Source organism: Gossypium raimondii, chromosome 11 (genome assembly GCF_025698545.1).
Source record: "Gossypium raimondii isolate GPD5lz chromosome 11, ASM2569854v1, whole genome shotgun sequence".
Lineage (NCBI taxonomy): Eukaryota > Viridiplantae > Streptophyta > Magnoliopsida > Malvales > Malvaceae > Gossypium > Gossypium raimondii.
Window position 1 is genome coordinate 55,664,374 of NC_068575.1, and position 20,927 is coordinate 55,685,300.

Here is a 20,927-nt window from a genome sequence, read left to right on the forward strand (position 1 = left end):
TTAAAATATAATTAAAACAGTGCATTTAGCACTTGCCTCATTACATGATTAGTACTTCAACCCTTGGGGCTATTTCCGTCTTTTAACATCTTTTCTCATAAAAAAAAGGTGATTAAACAGATAAAAACCATACATCTTTTTAGTTACTAAAACAGAGACCGAGATTGGGAGACAATGTTGAGCGAGCGTGAATCAAACGCGCTCCAATCGACGTGCGGGTGTGAGAAGTGGCAAACACGTGTGGCCCAGGAGAAATTTGGATTTGATGATTGTACTTTAGCGGGTCCCGCTCTAGATTGGAGGGCTGTGATTAAAGAGGCCAAAACTCTTAAAGCAGAGGATGTGATGCCCCATAAATTCTTAGTATTTAGTGGTAGGTTTTATAATTATATAAAAAACTATAAATAACAGCCACAGTTAATTGGAAAGACCTAACTCCCAGCCCTACGTGTCAGTTTGCTGCTTCTTTTCAATGGAGAAATTAATTAACTTACCTTAATTACTTGATTCATTAGGATTTACACAGATTAAACCCTTTCTTCTTCTTCTTTCAGTTTCGCCTTAATTTATCTTTAAGAAAAAGCAAAAATATTTCCCAATTGTTTACTCATGCTGAATCTTCTGTTAACAATAAATACTACTACTGAATTAAATTATCGATGATGCGATAAAATATTTCTGTTTGTATCAACAGGGGCGAAGCCAACAAATTTTGTTAGAACTGAAATTAAATTATAATTTTTACGATAGTAAACATATAATTTTAAAGGATTAAATCAAAATTTCATTATTTTTAGGAGGGGCAAAGAGTAATTTTATCTTTACTAATTAAAAATTTTAAAGGACCAAGGCCCCTGCCACCCCCTGGATTTGCCCTGAGTATTAATTTCACATTTTATCTTTAAAAATCATATTTTTTTATATTTAATATATTTTTTATTTCAAACAAAAGTAAAAAAAAAATTGAAGCAAGCAAAAAGTTTAGTATATATAAAAAAATTAATAAAAAATTATAATCGGATAAAAATTAATAATAAATTTAATTACACAGACAGTGGCTACAAAGACTCAAGTCGATATGTCCACTCCCCCCGCCCAACAGACACATGATGCGTTACAACTGGTCTACCCATTTTAAACATACTCATACCAGATTTAAACAAAGTTACAACACATTTTTTTTTCACTTATCATTAAAAATATAAAAACCACAAATAAGAAGAAGAAAAAAAACCCTATAGAAACAGGGGCTGGCTCTATTTGCATGATAAAAAACAATGTATAAAAATGACTAAACACGAATATTGATGTGGGGCAGCTTGTAATTAAAAAGAAAGCAGAAATGTTGATGAAAGCCAAAGCATCTCTTGCTTTCCCCCCTCCCTCTTTGGCAAAGCCATTTTGTAATTAAAATTTCTAACTCTCGGGTCATTTTCAATCGCCCACACTTTCCTCACTCACATCCGTATAATCCAAATTTCATGCAAACAAATACGGCGCGTTTATTTTAAGCAAGATTAGAAATAACGATGAGAGTGAAATTAGTTACTTATCCATTTTGTAGCTGTTGATAGCTGATAGGTTTCCAATAACTCAAAATCATAAAACTTGAACTTGACATAAGGTTGGGTTTGCAAATTGCAATGACATATGAAACGACAGTTGAAAAAAAAGAAGAGGTTAAGCATTTTGTGTCAAATTACTTTTTGGTGTGGGATATGGCATGCATGATGGTGTATTATTAATTTGAATGAAATGGGGAGATGTTTCTAAATAAAATAATAAAATTAAAATGTTGGGTAATGCCTTTGTCGACATATCTACCAGATGATTTTCTTTTCCACCATTATCAACCTCTCTAATCACTGCATTTAACTTTATTAATTAACTTTACCGTTTGTGTATTAAAGTTGATAAGCAGATATATGAATGGAAGTAGGCCGTGAAGGACCCATAGCTACAGGAAACCCTAAATAATATATGTATGTATATATCTTTATCATCACATAAAATCTGTGGATCATACAAACCAATATTTAAAAGATTGAAGCACTTGCTTAAGTAAATAATGACCAAATTAATTAAAAATGGAGTTCACTCTTGAATCCTAAACCTAGAAACGGTGAGATAATACTACCAACAAGTGGGAAAAAAAGGATATGGAGAAGAAGAAGATCTGAGACGAAGTTCCATTATCAGCTAAAATCCGAAACAAAAATTGAACTGAAACTGGGAAAACGGGAGAAAATGAACAGCACAATGAAATCAAGCATTATCATATGCTTCTTCAGCTGCAAAGTCTTTCTTGTTTGAGTTGATATATCGTTTCCAGCCACTCTAAGCTTGCGGCGGTGAGGAGATCGAGTACGGTCAAGAATAACCAAATACATACACCTCTACCATTATTCAGACCAAAGGATATATATATTTATGGGATGCGAGTGGTGAAAAAACAGAAGACGAGAAAAGCATTTAGCAGTGAAAGAAACAGTAAAACTTCATGTGTTTGAAACTGACCTTATCTGATTTTATGCCTCTTTTAAACTCGAGCCACCATTGCTGCACCTCTACCACTTTTTATTGCTTAACATTCTCAGCATTTTTATTGTCCTCAAAATGATTTTCAGAGTTGGAAAAAGAGGAAGGTAAAATGGAAAGAAGCATTTGTCATACATATTATATAAATATAATATTAAAATGGGATGGTTGTAGGACGATTGAACTGAACATGGAGTAGTGATCGCACAACCGACGAGGGAGCGCTAGTTTTTATGACCCTTTGTTCGTATGCCCCGAGAGACACTCTTATTCTGACACTTAATGGATCTCTCTCTCTCGTTTTATTATTATTATTATTATTATTTTTGCTCTTCTAGAGCTTTTAGGATTATATATGATTCATTGAAAATCAACGAATTATGATTTTATTTTTACTTCATTTTCATGTCCAGAGAAGGAGAATAATATTAATAATCTGATTTGTGGTGAGTTTTCTTTTAAGAATGTGAAGCGTATCACTGTGATATTTTTTATTTTTAAAAAAAGGTTATCATAACGTAAGCGTACTTATTAGGTATTCTTTTTAAGCCAAACAAGTGATTTATTAAAATAGAAATTTTGATGTGACAATTACAGCAACATCCGACTTGCTTAGCAGTTTCAATACATCTGTATGGCTTTACTGCTGCAAGTGGAGCATATATGTAGTTTTGGACTTTCTGGTATTTGACAATGACATTACATTTTAATTAAATTCAAATTTGGGGGTTGGGTTATATCATTTCCTTTATTCACATAATTTTACCGAGCAGAGATAATAAGGAAATGGAGAATCAACTTTGCTCTAGCATCTAACTATTTAATTACATTCCTTCTCATTACTAAGGATATGAGAATGGAGTAAAATAACAAAGATCCTTTTGACTTTGGCGTATTCATGACGTGATCCCCGTTATGAATGGCAGTACAGTCGACACAATAATATTTATTTTTAATTACTTGGAATAAATAGAGGTAGACATCACCATCACAGAACACTCGCAAACAACAGTTGGGTCCCTTCCGTTGTACCACTTCATGGAACTACGTTTGTTAATACTCGTATTTAACACTGGAAAGTACAATACATAGCTACAAACATTACGTGCAAATATATATATAATTACGTACAACAAATATTTGTCTCATAATCCGTACACACCCTTAAAGAGGAGAGTTTATTCAAAACCCATACAAACTCCTACCATATGCCATGATGGAAGAGCATAATCCTCGTGGTTATGTCTCATTTCAACGCACTGCACCAGAGAACAGTGAATCTCAAAATTTATAGTAAGAGTAATACTAGATGTTACACGAACTAGAATACAACTGTCGGATATGGGTATCCTCGAATTAGAAAAAAAATAATCCATAAATTTAAAGAGTTATAACCCAGTCATGTCTGAATATACAAGTAAGAATCAGAACAGAACAAGGCAGCACAAGAAAAATGAAATGGGTCGGAAAATCACAATTACAGGAGCAAAGGTGTAAATCATTTTGGTGAAGTTGAAGAATGGTAGGCATTGAGCTTCTGAATCATGTTTAGACCAAATAGAGTTCGAAAATGCAGTAAAAGACATTGTAGTCAATCCCACATAGTTTGAAAGATTTTAGTTGAGCTTAGTAGGGATATACGAGAAGTATATTAGCAAACCATATAAACGATGCTATTTTACTTCCCTACATGCTCTGAGCCGACATGCAACAATTTTCAGAACATAGAACTGCAATACTCGAATACTAAATGTTTCATACCATAGAATTGAAGAAAATTACGGAAACTTACTTGTATAAATAGGCAGCGATTCCAAGAATTATACATAAGAGGATGATATCAATGCAGAAGTTGCGACTTGACCTCAGCTAAACAATATTAAAATACACATTAATAGAAATTAAGATATAGAAAGCAGCTTTCATCCAAAAAAGTCAATATAATTACCTTGTGTACAGTATCCTTAAGTCTCACATTCGTGCTTTTCAAATCAGAGGTTGCCCTGTCTACCTGGAAGATTACCAAAAACAGTGTCGAGATTGAACTTCTAAGCTGCAGAAACTTTCAGATGGAAAAGGACGATGTTCCAAACTTACCTTTTTACCTCCCGATGACCAAACATTAATAACTAGTTCCTAAACTTCGAATATTTATAAAAAAAGAAGGGTCTTTCTGATGTAAATTGCCATGCTTTACAGTTCGTCTCAAAATATATGATTAACTATTAAACGGTTCATATCTGAATTTAATATTTCCTAGAATGCTATGAGCAGACTAATAGAATTCTCCATGTGCATGACAAGCAAAGAAGGATAACTAAAATAGAGAATCACCTTGTCATCTATTTCATCCATTAGTGGCACTTGTCTGTCCAATTCCTGTCATAAGGCAAGATGGTAATTAAAGGACTTGAATAACTAAGGCACTGTTTAATATGCTTTATACACAAGGAAAACCGCAATATTGTGCAAACTAACCTCATTCATATCATGAGCCATATCCTTCAAGGTGTCTAAACCTTCAGCTATAACCTCCAAACCTTGATCCTACACAAAAAAACCTAATGGTCTTGAATATTATTAAATTCAGGTAGAAAAGAAGATGAATTTACTATAATCCTCCAAAACATTACCACCATGAAAGTTATAAATGTTTAACATAATGGAACAAGAGACGGAGCATTGGAGTAGCAAGCAAGCAAAGTGAAGCGGAAAATCTCATAGCATTGGTAAGGCAAACAATAACGTCAACAACAAGAAAAGGAATTACGACCTGTCTCATTCTGCGCATTTCATATTCTTGCCTGAAGCGGTCAGACTCTTCAGTTTGTTGAAAGTACTCACTTGTGAATCTCTCATCTGATTCAATCCAATTCCCAAACATTCACAACGTTTGATTATATTGATATCTTGAAAATAAAATATTCCAACAAATAAGTTACTATTACCTGAAGATGAATCAAATTTAATGCCGGTGGAGGAAGTTGAAGTTGCCCAACCACCAGTACTTTGCTTAGTTGCAGTTGATGATCCATCTGGTATTGAATCAACCCTATCTTTCAGTGAATAAACCAAATCGTTTCGAGCTTCAAGCTCTTCTTTCGAAATCCCCTTCACCTATAACCCCCACAAATTGATACTACCGGTTAACAAATTCTTAGTCTAATTACTATTAAGGTAAACCAATTAGAAAATTTGACAACTAATCAAGCAAAAGAGAAAAACAAACAAAGGAAAAGACCTTTTTGAGAGCGAGTCGTTGTAATTTGGGGAGTTCTTCAAGCAATCGAGCTTTGGTTCTTCGAATTTCCGCATTCATAGCAACCGCTGTAGCCCTATTCTTTTCCGTTGCAGCAGCTTCAGATTTCTACGGGATTTTAAAAATAAAATCATAAAACAAAAGGCAAAAGAAAGTAAGAAATTTTTTGTTTGAATCAAAAAAAAAAAGAGTCAGTTAAGAAAAGCCCTAGAGAAGAGGAAAGGAAGTAGATTACACCTGGAGAGCGGCATCGATTTCGGAATCAACGACGCCGTAAAGGCGAGCGAAAGCGTCATCACCGGCGACGTTAACCGCCTTTTGCTTATCGATGTCGTACTTGTCGTACTTCTTGCAAATCGCGTCAACTCTCGTGATCAAGTCTATGACTGTCATCTCCTTTTCCTTTCCCTTTTTTAAAACTACGCAGTTTCTCGCTGTTTTCTCTGGAAATTCCTTTCCACGTTTTCAAGCGAAGAATCTGTTCCTTCAGTTTCTGTTTTCGGAGTTTTGAACTTGAAGAATAGAGAGCGACAAACGGTGGACGGAGACAGCGAGCGAGAGTCAAAAGCATAATTAAAATACAAAAAAGGAAGAGAGGGAAACGAATGCTGACGTTGGATCCTTGCCAACTGTAACTTATTAATATCTTACGGTTATGAGAGATAGATTGAAATGATCTCAGATGCAGGAGATTGTGTCTCCCCTCATCTTCTTCAAGAGTATATTACCAAAGCATGTTCGCTTAAAGACATAAATAAATTTTATTCTATTCCTTTAAAGAAAGAGGCTTTTTCACATCAACAAACGTAAAATAAATAATAAAAACACTCTAATAACATTAAAATTAGATGTTTTCTTCGGACAATCTATTTTTTTATATTTGAAATTTGGTGTTTATGTTTTTATTTACAATAATTTATTATTTTAGATTAAAAACATAATAATTTATTTCACCCTCAATTTTTTAAAATTTTTATTCATTTATTTAATATTTTATTTTAAAATTTTAATTTATATTTTCACGAATCATCGGATGAAAAATTAATGTTTTCAATTTAGTTGATATGATATACACGTGGATGATATATTAGTATTTAAATAACTTCTTAAAATATTTAATTTTTTAAATTAATTAAATCTTGACATGTCATCCATGTGATAATTCACTTGTCCTTTTATTAAATTTGTTGGCATAACATATTAATATTAAAAAACAATACTCATTTAATAGTCTTGTAACAAAAATGATATTATTAATGGATTTAAATTTAACAGCAACCTTTTAGTCTAATGGTAAGAATACTATGTTGTGAGGCATGAGAGTTTGGATTCAATTCCAAACAACCAATATTTTAAAAAATATTAAAATTCACGTTAATATTATTTAAAATATTTTTATTAACTAATAATATTATAAAAATCAAAACATTAAACATAAAAATATAAACACGAAAACTAAATTTAACTGCAGTTTTATAAGCTATAATCTCAAGAAAAAAGCGGCAAAAGGATGAGTTACTGGTAAAGGGTTGCAAGAAAATAGGATTTAACTCCGTCATTATTGAGTTGGAATTCGTATATTTTATTAAACGAGCCGAGAGTAGTAAGCTCCTGAGTTTAATTGAATTTATTCAATTTTAGATTAAAATCGTTAAATAATTCAGCAATTATTTTAAATTAAGCTTGAATGCTAAAGTCAGCATTAATTTTACTTTCAGTTAGATTAACAAATTTAATTGAGTAAATTTAACTAAAACTAAATGTGCATTAAGCTTTTAAGTTTAACCCCACAGCTCAACCTTTTTATAGTAAAAGTTAGATTCAATTTATAGATTAAATCGTCAATTGTGTCTTAATTGATTGGTATAAATATTATTGTCAATATGAGAGGACGTGGATTGAGTACATTACCCTCCTCTTTATGGATTAAAAGAGATTATAAATAATTTTAAGTATCGTATCAAAAAAATATATAAACTAAACCATGACAAAAAGTTAGATTATATTTTATCTTTTATTAAAAAGATTAGTAAAATAGTTAATTTGTATTAAATTAAAGAGTAAATTAATTTTATATTAAAATTTTATCTATTTTACGGTTAAAAATTAGTATTTATATGTCAAGATAAGATAAATATAACACATCACGTGGAACTATCTTATTATTTTATTAACTACGCTAATTTTTAACAATAAAAATAGATAAAAATTTCAATATAAAAGATGAAATTACTTTTTAATTTATTTATTTTCCAATAAAAAAATGTAATCTGAGATTTATTACGGGATTATTAAAGTAGTTTTACCTTATTCTTTCTTAAGAACGTCGGTGACGCGTTTCCTACACGTTCCTCTTGCGTGAGCGTGGCCTTGTTTTCATGTTTTCTACATCCTTTGCTTATGTTGACTCGCAGTGTAGCAGCAGTCAACAAATAGCCATTTTAAGGATATTTATAAAAAATAATCATCATCATCATAATAATAATTCAACACAGTCGACTGAATTAAGGACTTCAAAACAGTCCGCAAATTAGATCTTTAATACGTTTTTAATCGCCCACTAAACCAAAAACTTTTATGCTTTTAATTCCTTTATATATATATACATATTATCTCTTTCTTTATTACTATTAATTTTCTGTTGGCTCCCTTCTTAGAATCACCTCCCAAAATGGCAGAAAATTCGATTCTTTGCTCGGTTTCCAGTTTGACTCTCAGCATTTTCATTCTCTTTTGTTGTTTATTTGGGCATTGTAATTCGGTGGAGCAACTTGGTGGATATGATACCTTTACTATTTCAAGCTTCAAATACCCAGAAACCCAGATCAGACCTTTTGACATGCATTATATAAGAGGTACGGAGAACTAATTTAATGGTTTTCAATTTGTCATTTCAGGTTATTTTTTTATGATTATTTAATTGTGGACTGCTCTTAAGTAATGAGTGGTGGTCTAAAATTTAAACTTTACCAATTAATGCATGAAATATTTTCATGTGAATGGATCTTTTTTTTTCTATTAATTAATTTCGATTTCAAGACTAATTTTATTCTTTTTGTCTATTATAATGAGGAAAGCAATTAGAATTTTTCCGAGACAAAGATTCATCGTTAGTTAACTTTAAAAAAGAAAAAAAGAAAACCCTTAAAGAATTACATTTAACACTGTTTCAGCAGCAGAATAAGGCAAATTAGTTATGGGAGACATCAGGTTTGAAGCTGTTTCTCTCTGTCTTCATAATTATTAGATTGTTTCCTTTTATGGAAAGCTACTTCATTCCTGTTTTCCTGGAAATGAATTTCCCGGAAAACAGGAAGGTTAAAAGAAAATGGTAATTAGATTCGATGTATTTGTGTCTCACTGGGTTTACTATTTGCTTGTTCCAGTTGATTTACCCCCATGGTTCTCTTCAATGTCGATAGCATTGAAGTCGAGTGTCAATCTTGTAAGTATGCTTGTCCAAGTTAATTAGGCTTTTAGTTTATCACATTTTCTTACTATGCTGTTTCTTGAATTTCTCTTGTTTGCTCATACTATTAGTTAAACTTTTTATTGTTTGCTCACCTCTTTTGTTTATACTTGAAAATGCTTGCAGGACATTAAAAGTGCTAAAAAAGTTCCTAAAAGTGTGCTGCCGATGATATGCTTCAGAGATGGCAGCCTCCCATTGCCAGATGTCTCAAGCACTTCATTAGAAGGTATCCAGCTAGCAAATGTCAGATACTATTTCTTTCTTTCAATCGCAGAATTCATGAACCAGAATGAATGTTAGTAGTTTAAGACGTTTTCTCTTGCTGGTGCACTAGTTGCACTATCTAACAGATCTTTTGATGGAATACAAGTACTTCAAAATATGGAGCAGTGCTATCCTGTGCCAAGAAATATGACAATGAAGTTGACGAATGAGCAGGTTTGCCGTCTTTATAACATGTTTTTAGCTGGAAGACATGTCATGCTTTTGGTCTTAAAAAATTCATATTCGCATGTAGTTTGTTTAACTGAATTCTTAGGTGAGTATTACACTATATTACCCATTTGGCATTTTTTAACCCACAATCCGGGGTAAAATTTTTTAGCCCACAGCATCCTTTTTATTTTCTTTTATGTTCTATTAGAAACTCAACTATTGGCACTATAACTTGAAAATCTGTTCAGATATCTGCCAGGGTTTTGTATTTTGGTCTTTTCAATGGTGTTGGGCCTACAAGAACACAGTCAAAGATGGTAAATTACTAGCTCTACTATTTTGCACCTTGTTCTCCACTTGCATTTAGGCTTGTGGATATCTGCTGGATATCAAATCCTTGTTTAAAGAATGCTTGCTTTTGTTCCTATTCATCTCATTGTTGTTCTTCACTACTGCTATGTGTTGCAGATTGTTAGGAACCGTGCTTACTCCTTTACAGCTAATATTAGCGTGGAAGGATGTACAACCTCAACAATGCAAGGACAGTACTGCAACCAAACTATTGAACTGCTTTCTTGTGCTCGATCTGGTAATAGTTCAGGAAATGGTTCAGTATCTGGGTTCTTCAATCAAAGCATGGTTTTGTGCAGGAACAATTTTGAGACCTCCTGCCATGGGGATGGAGAAATGAAAATATACTCCTTAGAGATACTACGGATAACTGAATCCTTAACAATTTCTGTACAAAATCTAAGGTTAAGACCTCTGGACAGCATAGGGAATAGTAGCAGAATTTATTTAATGTGCTTTGCTCGTTATGGTGCAATGCCATTGGCTACTCTGCATGATTATTCTGGTGACTTAAACCAATCCCCTTTGGTCATTCGCTTCCCAAAGGTTGGCCAGTGGTATATTTCTATTCTAGCCCTTCATCTTGCAAAGGAAATTGGTGGGGCCCTGAGTAATGTTTCAAAAGTTTGCTATTCCTTGGAAGTGCAAGAACTTGAATGTCCTTTGGGAAAGGCTGGGCCAAACTGTTCGTCTGAAAGATACATGCTTCAGGTGGTCATTGTCAACATACATGTTACATTTGTTTTCTGTATCGCTTACAACTTCATAAATTTCATCAATTCATTTTTATTTTAACATTATGCTTGGTGCATGTCAGTAAGTTTTAGTTTTAAAATTTGATGCTATTAGTAAATTATTTGCCTATTTGAAATTCAATGCCTTAAATAATATTTACACGTCCACATTTGCGAGGATAAAGCAGATATTAGGTGTAGGAGAAAGCGACTACTTGCTTGTTAGTTGTGACTTAGAAACAGGCTTTTATAATTAAGGATGAGAAGATGACAGTGTGAACTTTATTTGTGGGTGACTGGACACCATGTCTTGAGAATCTTCTCCAGAGGACTGAGGGTGAAATTTCCTTAAACCTGAAGAGATTCATGTTAAAAGATGTAATCGTTTTGAAGCAAAATAGGGCCAAATTTCAGTTTGGAAGATTTGGCTTCAAAGTGTTCACTTACACTTTTTTATTTTTCTTTAGTTGTAGTTCTTTTTTAAGTAGATTTGTGAACAACTTTATTCCCGTACTCCCTTTTCTTTCTGTTGATGCTTGAAGAAACTCATTCGCAGGAGTAATTTATTGATGAGCTGAGAATGGTTGTCTGCAGACGGTTCTCAGGAAATATTCGACCCCTTTTGAATCCTATTATTTGCCAGATGGTGGGGATGTGATATCAGATGCTCTTAATTTTCATCTTGAGCCCCTTTTAAGCAACTACTCAGTTGGAGGACTGGACAGCTGGACTTATTTTCTTCTGGATGTTCCTCGAGGTGCTGCTGGTGGAAATCTCCATGTCCGGCTAATGTCAGATAGAAAGATGAATTATGAAATATATGCTAGAAATGGTGGATTGCCATCACTTATTAACTGGGACTATTATTATGTAAACAAGACAAGCAGCAGTGGTGACTCCGTGTTTTTTGTATTGTACAATTCAAGTGATGAAAAGGTCGATTTTTACATCTTATATGTTAAGGAAGGAATCTGGAATATTGCACTAAGGCATCTAAACAGCACTGGTGACATTTCCGATGGCCAGACTACTATGTCTATTTCACTTGAAAGATGCCCTAAAAGATGCTCCTATCATGGTGCTTGTAAATCTGCTCTTGATACAAGTGGATTGACTTTGTACAGGTATTATATTTTTCAGCCATTCTTTTCTTTTCTATAACATTTTTTCTTCTGATTTCCCATTTTTATAATAATTTTATTTGTTATAGCTAAGCATATAGGATTGGATGAAGGCCTAAAATGCATTTTTTGCCTTGTCATTGTACTATTTCCTGTTTCTCAGCTTTTGTGCCTGTGATCGGAACCATGGAGGTTTTGACTGTAGCATTGAGATTGTATCCCATCAAGGTAAATTCCTTTCAGGAGTTGAATGCAAAAATATGGATGCCATTCCTGCCACTTGTTTTCATCAACAATAATTGTTTATGGTTCCAAAGTAGCCATTTCTTCCTTCCTTTTAGGCTAGCCTTCAGGTTTATTAGCATTTGAAATAAATTCCAGGACTTGGTATTATTATAATGCTACAAAACAAATTTAGCCTCTCGTCTGCTTGGAAACTGATGCAGGACACATATGGCAATCGATTGCACTAATCGCATCTAATGCTGCAGCTGTGTTTCCTGCTTTTTGGGCTCTCCGGCAGAAGGTAAATCTCCATTTATTTCGTGGACTCACTTGCAAATGTTTCTGATTTCTGATGGCAAAGAGTGCCAACCTTTTGTGATGAAACATTAGAGGTTTCTTGAAATTTCCAGCCATGTCAATGACATACCTAACCATCATTCTTTGATATCTGTATTTTGTCAAAGGCTAAATTACCTGTTTATATGCAGGCATTCGCAGAATGGGTGGTCTACACAGTGAGTGGAATTTCAAGTGGATTATATCATGCATGTGATGTGGGTACCTGGTGTGTATTGTCCTTTGGTGTTTTACAGGTACTTGTTGGTACGATTTCCTAAGAATGATTCATTATTTGTCATGAAAAACTTGTAAAGATCATGGTTGAAATACATTTGGAAAACATGAATCCAACTTGCATAAAAGATCACTATCCTATTTATGGTTACTGGTTTGAACTAATATTGACTGGTAACTTCGGAAATGTTTCAGTTTATGGACTTTTGGCTGTCTTTCATGGCTGTAGTGAGCACTTTTATATACCTCACAACAATTGATGAAGTCTTTAAAAGGGCAATCCACACAGCTGTGGCTATCCTTACTGCCCTGATGGCCATAACTAAGGCAACCAGGTATATGGATCTGGTGACATTTGTGTTAATTCCAATATATGACCCAGTTCTAGCAGCAATGGAAGGTATTTGACTAAGCTAAGCTGTGCAGGTCATCCAATATTATCCTTGTGATGGGAATCGGAGCGTTTGGTCTTCTTCTTGGGTGGTTGATAGAGTTCTCTACCAATTATCGGTCACTTTCCTGTTCAATGGGTTTATGTTTGAACAGACTTGAAAGGTGGTTTCTTTTTTGTACCATCATGAAGTACTATGCATAAACTGCATGAAATTAAAGTCTAGAGAGTAAAATGCATACTCAGGGTTGTGTACGGTAGCACATAAACTGCCTTTAGTTATTAGTAAACAGTACGTAGTACTGTGAGAATAGGATCTTTTTTTCTTTTTTCATTTTAAATTGTGCTAACTATCGCTTGAGTTGGTCAAGGGACTCCATTACCATTATTGTGATTTAGCATCTAAGTTCAGGATAGTATTCTTAAATACACAGGAAGCCATGCTTTGTCATTAGAGAAACATGATCCTATAGCTGTATTAACATTATAGAAGCACTACTTGGTAGATAGACCATGTGGACTAACAAAACCCGAATATAATGCATTGCATTTACAAGATGAATTGTTAAACTGTAGATGGCCGAGCAGAGAATGGCTGCAGAATCTTGTAAACACTGTAATGAAACGATTTAGATGGGGATTTGTGCTTGCTGGTTTTATTGCACTAGCCATGGCAGCGATAAGCTGGAATCTTGAAAGCAGTCAAAGTTACTGGATTTGGCACAGGTTAGTTGTCTCCCTTCTTTTCGGTATATAAAATTGCTTAGATCTCTCTCACTCTCTCCCATGTTTGACTGTTTACATGCAGTGTTTGGCATGTTGCCATATATTCATCTTCTTTCTTCTTCCTCTGTTCAAAAGTAATAACCATAAATAGTGGGAACAGAACACCCACCGACGCAAACTATCAGTTGACTCAGCAGGATTCTCTCTCTCAAGGTGCATAGGAAGAAGGAAGATTTTTCAGAGAATTGAACTTCACATAAGGAAACAAGTTACCATCAAAACATGCAGGAAAAAAGTTTCATCTGGCAATATAGTAATTTGTAGACCCAAAATAATATTCGACCTCTTCAATATCTTTCCCTTTTTTTGGTAAATTGGCCTATTTACCACCTTTTTCCAGGATTATCTTCTCCTGTGTATATAATGTATACACCAATAGGTCGGGTAAAGAACTGAAGCAGCTTAGCAATGTGACCCAAAATCTTTTAGCCTTTGGGGAAAGCAAAGTGTGAGCAATAGATGCAGGTTTCTCTATCTTGCAACTGTAAAAAGTATTTGGATTTTTTTTTCAATATTTTTCATAATTAATTTTTATTTATCAATATGATAAAGTGCTTTAGATTTATCAATATTTTGTGTCCACGTGAGCTCAAACACGAATAAGGGATGTATATATGTTCCCAATATATAAAAAAGAATTAAAAAAATTTAAGGGTACACATTATAGTGTATATACACACTTTTACACAAAGCCGAACCTCAAGATGCAATAACGTTGCAGTTACCTTGAAGATTTAGCTTTAAAAACACTGGTACAAACAATACAGAGGACGATTTGTACTAGGTTTGCATGTAAATCATACCTTTTGTTTATTGCTCTTTAACTGAAGCACTCCTTTGAGAGTTTGATGAAAGAGAGCGAAAGTCTAAAGCTGATTGTTCTCTAAAATCCTTACGGATGCTCCATAAGACCTCCCCACACCTCCTCATACTAGGCCGACTCTGCCTACGGGGAGCCAGGCATTGCAAGGCTAGTTCAAGAATCTTTTCGAGGGCTAAGTTAATCCCAGCAGTCAGTTCTAGCCTAGGGTCCAAAGTTGATATGGCATCACCGTCTGTAAACTTTTTCATTGCCTGGAATTACAAAAAAAAAAAATGCATCAGTAACTTCATTCATGAAAAGGATGATTGAAGATATCAAGAGAGAAGGGAAAGGGTTTCAATGCACACCCATTTTGGTGTTATCCGCTCCTTGATTTCCCGTTTTGGTTCAATGGGGCGCCTGCCAGTGACTAGTTCAACTAATAATACTCCAAATGAATAAACATCACTCTTTTCTGTAAGTTGATAGGTTCTTAGGTATTCTGGGTCCAGGTAGCCAGCAGTGCCTTTTACCTGGGTTGACACATGGGTTGCACCAGAGTCCGTATCTGCGGCCAGCCTGGCGAAGCCAAAGTCGGTGACCTTGGCTCGGAGCTTTTCGGTAAGGAGAATGTTGGAAGACTTTATATCTCTGTGAATAATTGGGTGATCTACATAGAATTCAATTCATGATCTAATTATTTCATCAAAGAAGATCAAAGCTCTTGTTTTTGAAACCCCAGAAATAAAAAAAGCAAACCTGTATACATATGAAGATAGGTGATTGCATGGGCCACATCAATGGCTATATCAAGCCTCGAAGCAAAGTCAAGTTCTTTTCCATTAACACCTGCAGCAAATTTTTTCTCATAATTTGATTATTTGAAGTCTGGAAATTCCAGAATAAAGAGGAAGAAGAAACAACAAGAACTCACCATCCAAGTGTTCCCTTAGAGTTCCATTGGGGACATACTCGACAACCACAACTCTTTCATCTCCATGCTCTAAGTACCCATAAAACCTAACCAAATTCAAATGTTCCACTTGTGCCAGTGTTGTTACTTCACTTTGGAATTCCACACCCAAATGCTTATCATATACACTCTACAAAACAATCAAAATGTTGATCCATTTCTTAGTTAAACTTGAACCCATAAATTTTAATCAAAGATAAGTAACCTCATCGTTCCAAATCCAAACCTTTTTAGCTCGTTTGATAGCGACCAAAGTTCCATCATCAAGTTTTCCCTTATAAACTGTTCCGAATCCACCCTGTCCGATCTTGAAAGCAGGTGAGAAGTTCCTTGTGGCCTTAAAAATTTCCTCAATCGTGAATTTCATGCTCCCAGGCGCTCTCTCCTTCGTTGAATTGGAATAAATCCCTCGATTCTGACCCCTCATTCTTGACGTTTCCGACGCAGCTACAAGTTAAACAACTAAAACTTTATGCAATAGTTTAAACTCATCCAATTCCATTGTTGTTACTTGATTATTGGAAAGTTGACCGACAATGTGGGTTTCACTATGAATAAAATCTTGATTAACTTCTCTGAACTTAAACTTATGACTAGTTCAAAGTAACTATACATACTTTCTAAAATCGATCAAATAAAAAATTTTGGGCTCTTCTTTAAATTCTTTTAATACGAAGCTCTACCTTTAACAAGTAATTGGTAGCAGAGCCTGAGAGCAGGGAGGTTGTTTGGTTGAGGAGAAAATGTCAAAGCAGAAAAAAACATCAGTAAGGGGTTTTTTTTTTTTTTTTAACACTGGAGACTTTCAGATAACACGTAAAAATTGGATTTTTATCGTTTTCTAAGATCTGAGGATCTAACTCGGCAAAAGTTTTGTAGGGAAGTTAACAACTTGCTTAAATCCGGAAAATTAAAAAATATCTACCACGTCATCATCGTTTAAACTAAAACGAGAAACAGGCATACCAGAAGGAGCTCCAAACTCATTGGACACTTTTAAATTATTGCTGTCGTCTGTCTCGGGAGGTGTAAAACACGCGACAAAAGCTCCAGCGATGGACCGGGCAGCAACCTTTACTGGATTCCGCCCTGAACGAGAGACAGTTGATGCAGTGTAGGAAGAAAAGCTAGGAGAGTAAGCGGATCGGTCCGGTGTTGACCTTATGCCGGAACTAGGGTTCCGGCTTCTCGAACTGCTTGTGGAGCTGGTCATCACGAGAGAGAGAGAGGGAAAGGAAAATGATTTAAGATAGTATTAAAGAGACGACTTTTGAATTAATTACTTTATAAAAGCGAATGAGGCTAACATGCGCCTTTTAGGTTCAACTCATTAAAAGCGAAGTTTGTTGGCAACATTAAAACCATTACCCCGCCGTTTCGATAAAACAAAAGCAAGATCTTTCTTTCTTACTTGCTAGCTGGATGAACGCGTCTTCTCTTCACTTGTTTGTTTGCTGCTTTTTTGCTTTTTTATAACATTTGAAAAAATTAATCAAAGTTTATCACAACTCTCCTAATAATAAACTACTGTCAATCCCTGAATCCAAAATATTAAAAATAAAAATATATTACGGACAAAATCATGTTTAAATATAGTATTTTCGTTTTGTATTCAAAATGATCCAACTTATATTAAAAGATAAATAATTTAATTTACGTGATAATTTTAAAGACCATTCTCGGATTTTGTGATTGACTAATATCGTGTGTTCATATAACGGTCCCCTTTGTGGAAGAGTATTTTCTATGGTCATAGTCAAAGGCCAAATAAAACAAAGAAAGGGAACGGCCAAAAAGGGGAACTTGCCTCTAACCTAACCTACTCTTGATTTGATCAATTCAAATGTCTGAATCAAATTAACTACAAATCAAGTTTAAGGGTAGGTTTCAACAGGGATGCTTTCTTGCAAGCTACTACTACCTGGAAACAGCAACGTCTGAACAAAAATGGGGCTGGTACTTGACAAGTTAGCTCAAACTCCCCCCACTACTTAAAACCCGGATTAACATTGATGGATCCACTTCATGTCTGCAGATATAAGACAACATATAACACAAGCAACATCAAGAACAACCATTCTCATCCAACTGTGGAGTGGTTCAAACGGGTTTTGTAAATCCGGAAAGAGGATCTTGATGTCCGAGACTAGATTGTAATAGCAATGGAATCAGGCTTTTACGAAACTGGCCTCAGATCTTCCTGGTTCTTTTAAGCTCAACAGATTGATCTCACCAGATGTCCTCTAATGCTCCACCCTTACACTTCATTTTCTGGATGGAGACCGTAAAGCTCTTCAGGCACCCCTCTAGCCATTTATACGCCACACTTTTACCATGTGATTTAAATATATATATTTATTATTAAATTAAAAAACCAACAACCACAACAGTCTAGAACTGATATGATAAATTCGATAATATAGTTTCCATACCCATTTGCAAGCAGCAATGCTTCCTCATTCATCAACATACAACGTAGAAGAGGAAAGTGTTCTTCCTAGATTCCACTAGGAGTAATTGCATTTGCCCTTAGATTAGAAGTCAATCAACTATCAAGTGCAGTGAGAATAAAAATTGTGTGGGTTTAAACCAATGACTTGTGGTATAGATGGAGAGAAAATTGACAAAGTTCTATAGTTACTTCAAAGTTGCCAGACTTTCAAGCAAACCTTCCAATCAGCTTAGAGGACACTTAAATAGACTAGTATTAGACCTATTGTTATTACTAAAACATTTAAAAGAAGTTAAAGAGATGTATTCATTCAATTCCATCATCATAAAAAAGCTATTGACATCTACCAATCAGCATAAAATTGTTCATCAATTGGATAGAAAAATGCTATATAAAATGCATTTCAAGATAGATTATTCGAAATCATACCATAGTAAGAGTTTTACTCATTATCGAAAGACTTACCTCAGGGTTAATGGGGCATGCAGATTCAGTTAGAGCACGCAAATCCTTACTAAAACAACAAGAGAATTATTTAAAGAGCACAGTCATAATATTGCTGAAGCACATGTCCTCACCAGCTGATGTGTTATATTCCTGCTTCATTGGAACAGGTAATATTGGTTACATGTCCAAAGTTTCAGGTAAGATTATCACTTGAGACAAACACATTAACATGAGCAGCAAGTTACACCCAGCTACAACCAGGAATTTTGTAATCACAACAGTCTGTCATCATTTTCCTAACACGTTCCACATCTAACCATCTTCCTTTAGAGGCATATATGTTAGAGATAAGAGTATAATTTACAGGTTTGTTAGGCTCCAAGACAACAAGCTTTTCTGCGGCCCACTTGGCCAATGTTATGTTGCCATGGATGCTACATGCCCCAATGAATGCTCCCAAGGTGTCTGGTGTACATGCAACGGGATGAGATGTTATAAAACTAAAAGCCTCATTGAGAAGGCCAGCTCGACCAAGCAGATCAACGAGGCAAGTATAGTGCTTTGAATCTGGAATAATTCGATAGTCATTCATCATTATATTGAAATAATGAAGCCCCTCATTTACTAGCCCCCCATGGCTACATGCGGAAAGAATAGCAAGAAAGGCAATTTGATCTGGCTTTACACCAGCAACTAACATTTTCTCAAAAGCTATAACACTTCTTTTTGAATGACCAAGGAACGAATAAGCACCTATAATCGATGTCCAAGTAACAAGATCAGGCTCTGAAACTGAAACAAAATATTGTAATGCACCATCAATGTTACCACACTTGGAGTACGCATGTATTAAAGCATTTGTAACAGATAAAAAGGACTCAAACCCATTTTTAATCACATAAGTGTGGACTTGCAACAATTCAGCAGAGCCGGATGAAACACCACAAGATTGAAATATGCTAGCCATAGTTAATTCATCTGGACAGAAATTTTGTAACCTCATTTCTCTAAGAAGCTCCATAACCTTCTCCATATCTCCCCTCTGTGCATAACCCACGATCAGAGTGTTCCAAGACACAACATTTCTAGCAGTCATTCCATCAAAGGCTTTTTGAGCATCATACAAATTTCCATTCGTTATGTACATATCAACAAGTGCACTAGCCACAGGAACATCTAAATCAAAACAAAGTTTAATGATGAGACCATGAACCTGCCTTCCAAGTTCATAAAATCCCCAGATACAGCAAGATTTAAGCAAAGAACAAAACGTATAACCATCCCCGTTAACACCTTCCTTCTTCATCAAATCGAAAACCTCAAAAGCCTCTTTTGTTAAAGAATTCAAAGCATAACAAGAAACCATCACATTCCACAACACCAAATCTCTACAAAATACTTGATCGAAAACCCACCTCGCTTCTTCAACCAGACCACATTCCCCATATAAATGAACAAGAGCACTGCTCACAAAAGAATCATACAAAAACCCACATTTCACTATAAAGCAATGTAATTCTCTACCAAAAACAACGCCCTTTACCTCAGAGGAAGCATGGAGCAAAGTATTCAAAGTTATATGATCAAAACCTACCTTGTTTATCAACATTTTCTTGAAATAAGAAAAACCCAAACAAAGATTCGACTTACAAATCATAGTGTTCCACGTCACCAAGTTTCGAACACGCATTTGATCGAACAATTTCTCCGCGTCGGAAAATTGTTTGCATTTAACGTATAAATTAAGCATTTGAGTTTGCAGAGGCAGTACATTATTGAACCCTAGTTTTATCATGCGTGAATGGAGTTGTTTCCCTTCCTTAAGGAGACCTAATTTGGCTGAGATTTTAAGGGCGTGGGGGTAGAAGCCGGTCGAACCGGGATGCAGCGCCGACACCGTGTTTCCGAGTGTACTCAACGAGAGAGATGGATTGGGTTCCAGCTTCAGCGCGCGTAATTGGGTTGTTTCTCGAGGGAGTGTCGGTGAAGAAGATAACTGTCGTTTGAAATGGACGGTGGAGATCAAAGGAGTACGGCATTTCGAATGCATAGGATCAGAGACTGCGGGGAAGACCGTTATACGAGACCAAAGCCGACATAGAATGAAATGAACGGTAGATTTGGTGATATTTAGACGGTGTGATGGACTTGCAATTTATACAATTTCTCTTTATTTCCTTCACCATTAATAATTAATTAATAGTGGGTAATGTGATGCGTTTAATTTAATTTTTATATCACGTTACAGTAATGTTATAATATCGTTATAGCATCTAATCTCATCGTTATCACTGTTTTTATCCACCCTAAATTGATTAAATTTTATGTTTTTTATTATTTTATAAAAGATTATTCATACCCTATAACA

General features: G+C 34.9%; 4 protein-coding genes across 7 annotated transcripts; 1 reads left to right on the forward strand and 3 right to left on the reverse strand.

Moving 5' to 3' along the window:
• Positions 1 to 3,573: 3,573 nt before the first annotated feature.
• On the reverse strand, positions 3,574 to 6,360 carry LOC105802721 (syntaxin-71). Its single transcript, XM_012634537.2, has 9 exons — positions 6,035 to 6,360; positions 5,780 to 5,905; positions 5,487 to 5,655; positions 5,312 to 5,397; positions 5,017 to 5,085; positions 4,873 to 4,917; positions 4,487 to 4,549; positions 4,331 to 4,407; positions 3,574 to 3,797 (listed from the first exon to the last, which is right to left on the reverse strand). Exons 1-9 carry the CDS (start codon positions 6,188 to 6,190, stop codon positions 3,785 to 3,787), a joined length of 804 nt encoding a protein of 267 aa, XP_012489991.1. The 5' UTR covers positions 6,191 to 6,360; the 3' UTR covers positions 3,574 to 3,784.
• Positions 6,361 to 8,292: 1,932 nt separating this feature from the next.
• LOC105802719 (uncharacterized) lies at positions 8,293 to 14,454 on the forward strand. Of its 3 annotated transcripts, none has more exons than XM_052624176.1 (14): positions 8,293 to 8,652; positions 9,184 to 9,242; positions 9,393 to 9,495; positions 9,604 to 9,707; positions 9,953 to 10,021; positions 10,173 to 10,766; positions 11,384 to 11,913; positions 12,074 to 12,138; positions 12,357 to 12,436; positions 12,624 to 12,728; positions 12,904 to 13,043; positions 13,135 to 13,263; positions 13,676 to 13,825; positions 13,986 to 14,454. In XM_052624176.1, the coding sequence occupies exons 1-14, from the start codon at positions 8,469 to 8,471 to the stop codon at positions 14,044 to 14,046; spliced, it is 2,373 nt and encodes a 790-aa protein (XP_052480136.1). In that variant the 5' UTR covers positions 8,293 to 8,468; the 3' UTR covers positions 14,047 to 14,454. The 3 variants fall into 3 exon arrangements, with proteins under 3 accessions (XP_052480136.1, XP_012489986.1, XP_052480137.1); XM_012634532.2 differs by having other exon boundaries at positions 8,295 to 8,652; positions 13,908 to 14,454; XM_052624177.1 differs by having other exon boundaries at positions 8,562 to 8,652; positions 9,620 to 9,707; positions 13,908 to 14,454.
• LOC105802720 (calmodulin-binding receptor-like cytoplasmic kinase 2) lies at positions 13,462 to 17,003 on the reverse strand. 2 transcript variants are annotated; one of them, XM_052624178.1, is made up of 7 exons: positions 16,627 to 17,003; positions 15,887 to 16,107; positions 15,622 to 15,790; positions 15,447 to 15,536; positions 15,056 to 15,357; positions 14,689 to 14,959; positions 13,462 to 14,367 (listed from the first exon to the last, which is right to left on the reverse strand). In XM_052624178.1, the coding sequence occupies exons 1-6, from the start codon at positions 16,871 to 16,873 to the stop codon at positions 14,696 to 14,698; spliced, it is 1,293 nt and encodes a 430-aa protein (XP_052480138.1). In that variant the 5' UTR covers positions 16,874 to 17,003; the 3' UTR covers positions 13,462 to 14,367; positions 14,689 to 14,695. The 2 variants fall into 2 exon arrangements, with proteins under 2 accessions (XP_052480138.1, XP_012489989.1); XM_012634535.2 differs by lacking the exon at positions 13,462 to 14,367 and having other exon boundaries at positions 14,493 to 14,959; positions 16,627 to 17,002.
• A 1,481-nt stretch (positions 17,004 to 18,484) lies between these two features.
• LOC105802718 (pentatricopeptide repeat-containing protein At2g46050, mitochondrial) lies at positions 18,485 to 20,705 on the reverse strand. The gene is given in 2 exon segments (XM_012634527.2): positions 18,485 to 18,758; positions 18,760 to 20,705. Coding segments are annotated over 2 exon segments (1,872 nt in total). The 5' UTR covers positions 20,610 to 20,705; the 3' UTR covers positions 18,485 to 18,736.
• Positions 20,706 to 20,927: the final 222 nt, after the last annotated feature.

Coding starts and splice junctions, on each gene's coding strand:
- LOC105802721 (XM_012634537.2), bottom strand. CDS start 6,190: ATGACAGTCATAGACTTGATCACGAGAGTTGACGCGATTTGCAAGAAG. Junction 5,398..5,486: donor TAAATTTGATTCATCTTCAG/GTAATAGTAACT, acceptor GGATTGAATCAG/ATGAGAGATTCACAAGTGAG. Junction 4,918..5,016: donor TGGCTCATGATATGAATGAG/GTTAGTTTGCAC, acceptor GCCTTATGACAG/GAATTGGACAGACAAGTGCC.
- LOC105802719 (XM_012634532.2), top strand. CDS start 8,469: ATGGCAGAAAATTCGATTCTTTGCTCGGTTTCCAGTTTGACTCTCAGC. Junction 9,243..9,392: donor TGAAGTCGAGTGTCAATCTT/GTAAGTATGCTT, acceptor AAATGCTTGCAG/GACATTAAAAGTGCTAAAAA. Junction 11,914..12,073: donor AGTGGATTGACTTTGTACAG/GTATTATATTTT, acceptor CCTGTTTCTCAG/CTTTTGTGCCTGTGATCGGA.
- LOC105802720 (XM_052624178.1), bottom strand. CDS start 16,873: ATGACCAGCTCCACAAGCAGTTCGAGAAGCCGGAACCCTAGTTCCGGC. Junction 16,108..16,626: donor TGAGTTTGGAGCTCCTTCTG/GTATGCCTGTTT, acceptor TTTAACTTGTAG/CTGCGTCGGAAACGTCAAGA. Junction 14,960..15,055: donor AGCGGATAACACCAAAATGG/GTGTGCATTGAA, acceptor TTGTAATTCCAG/GCAATGAAAAAGTTTACAGA.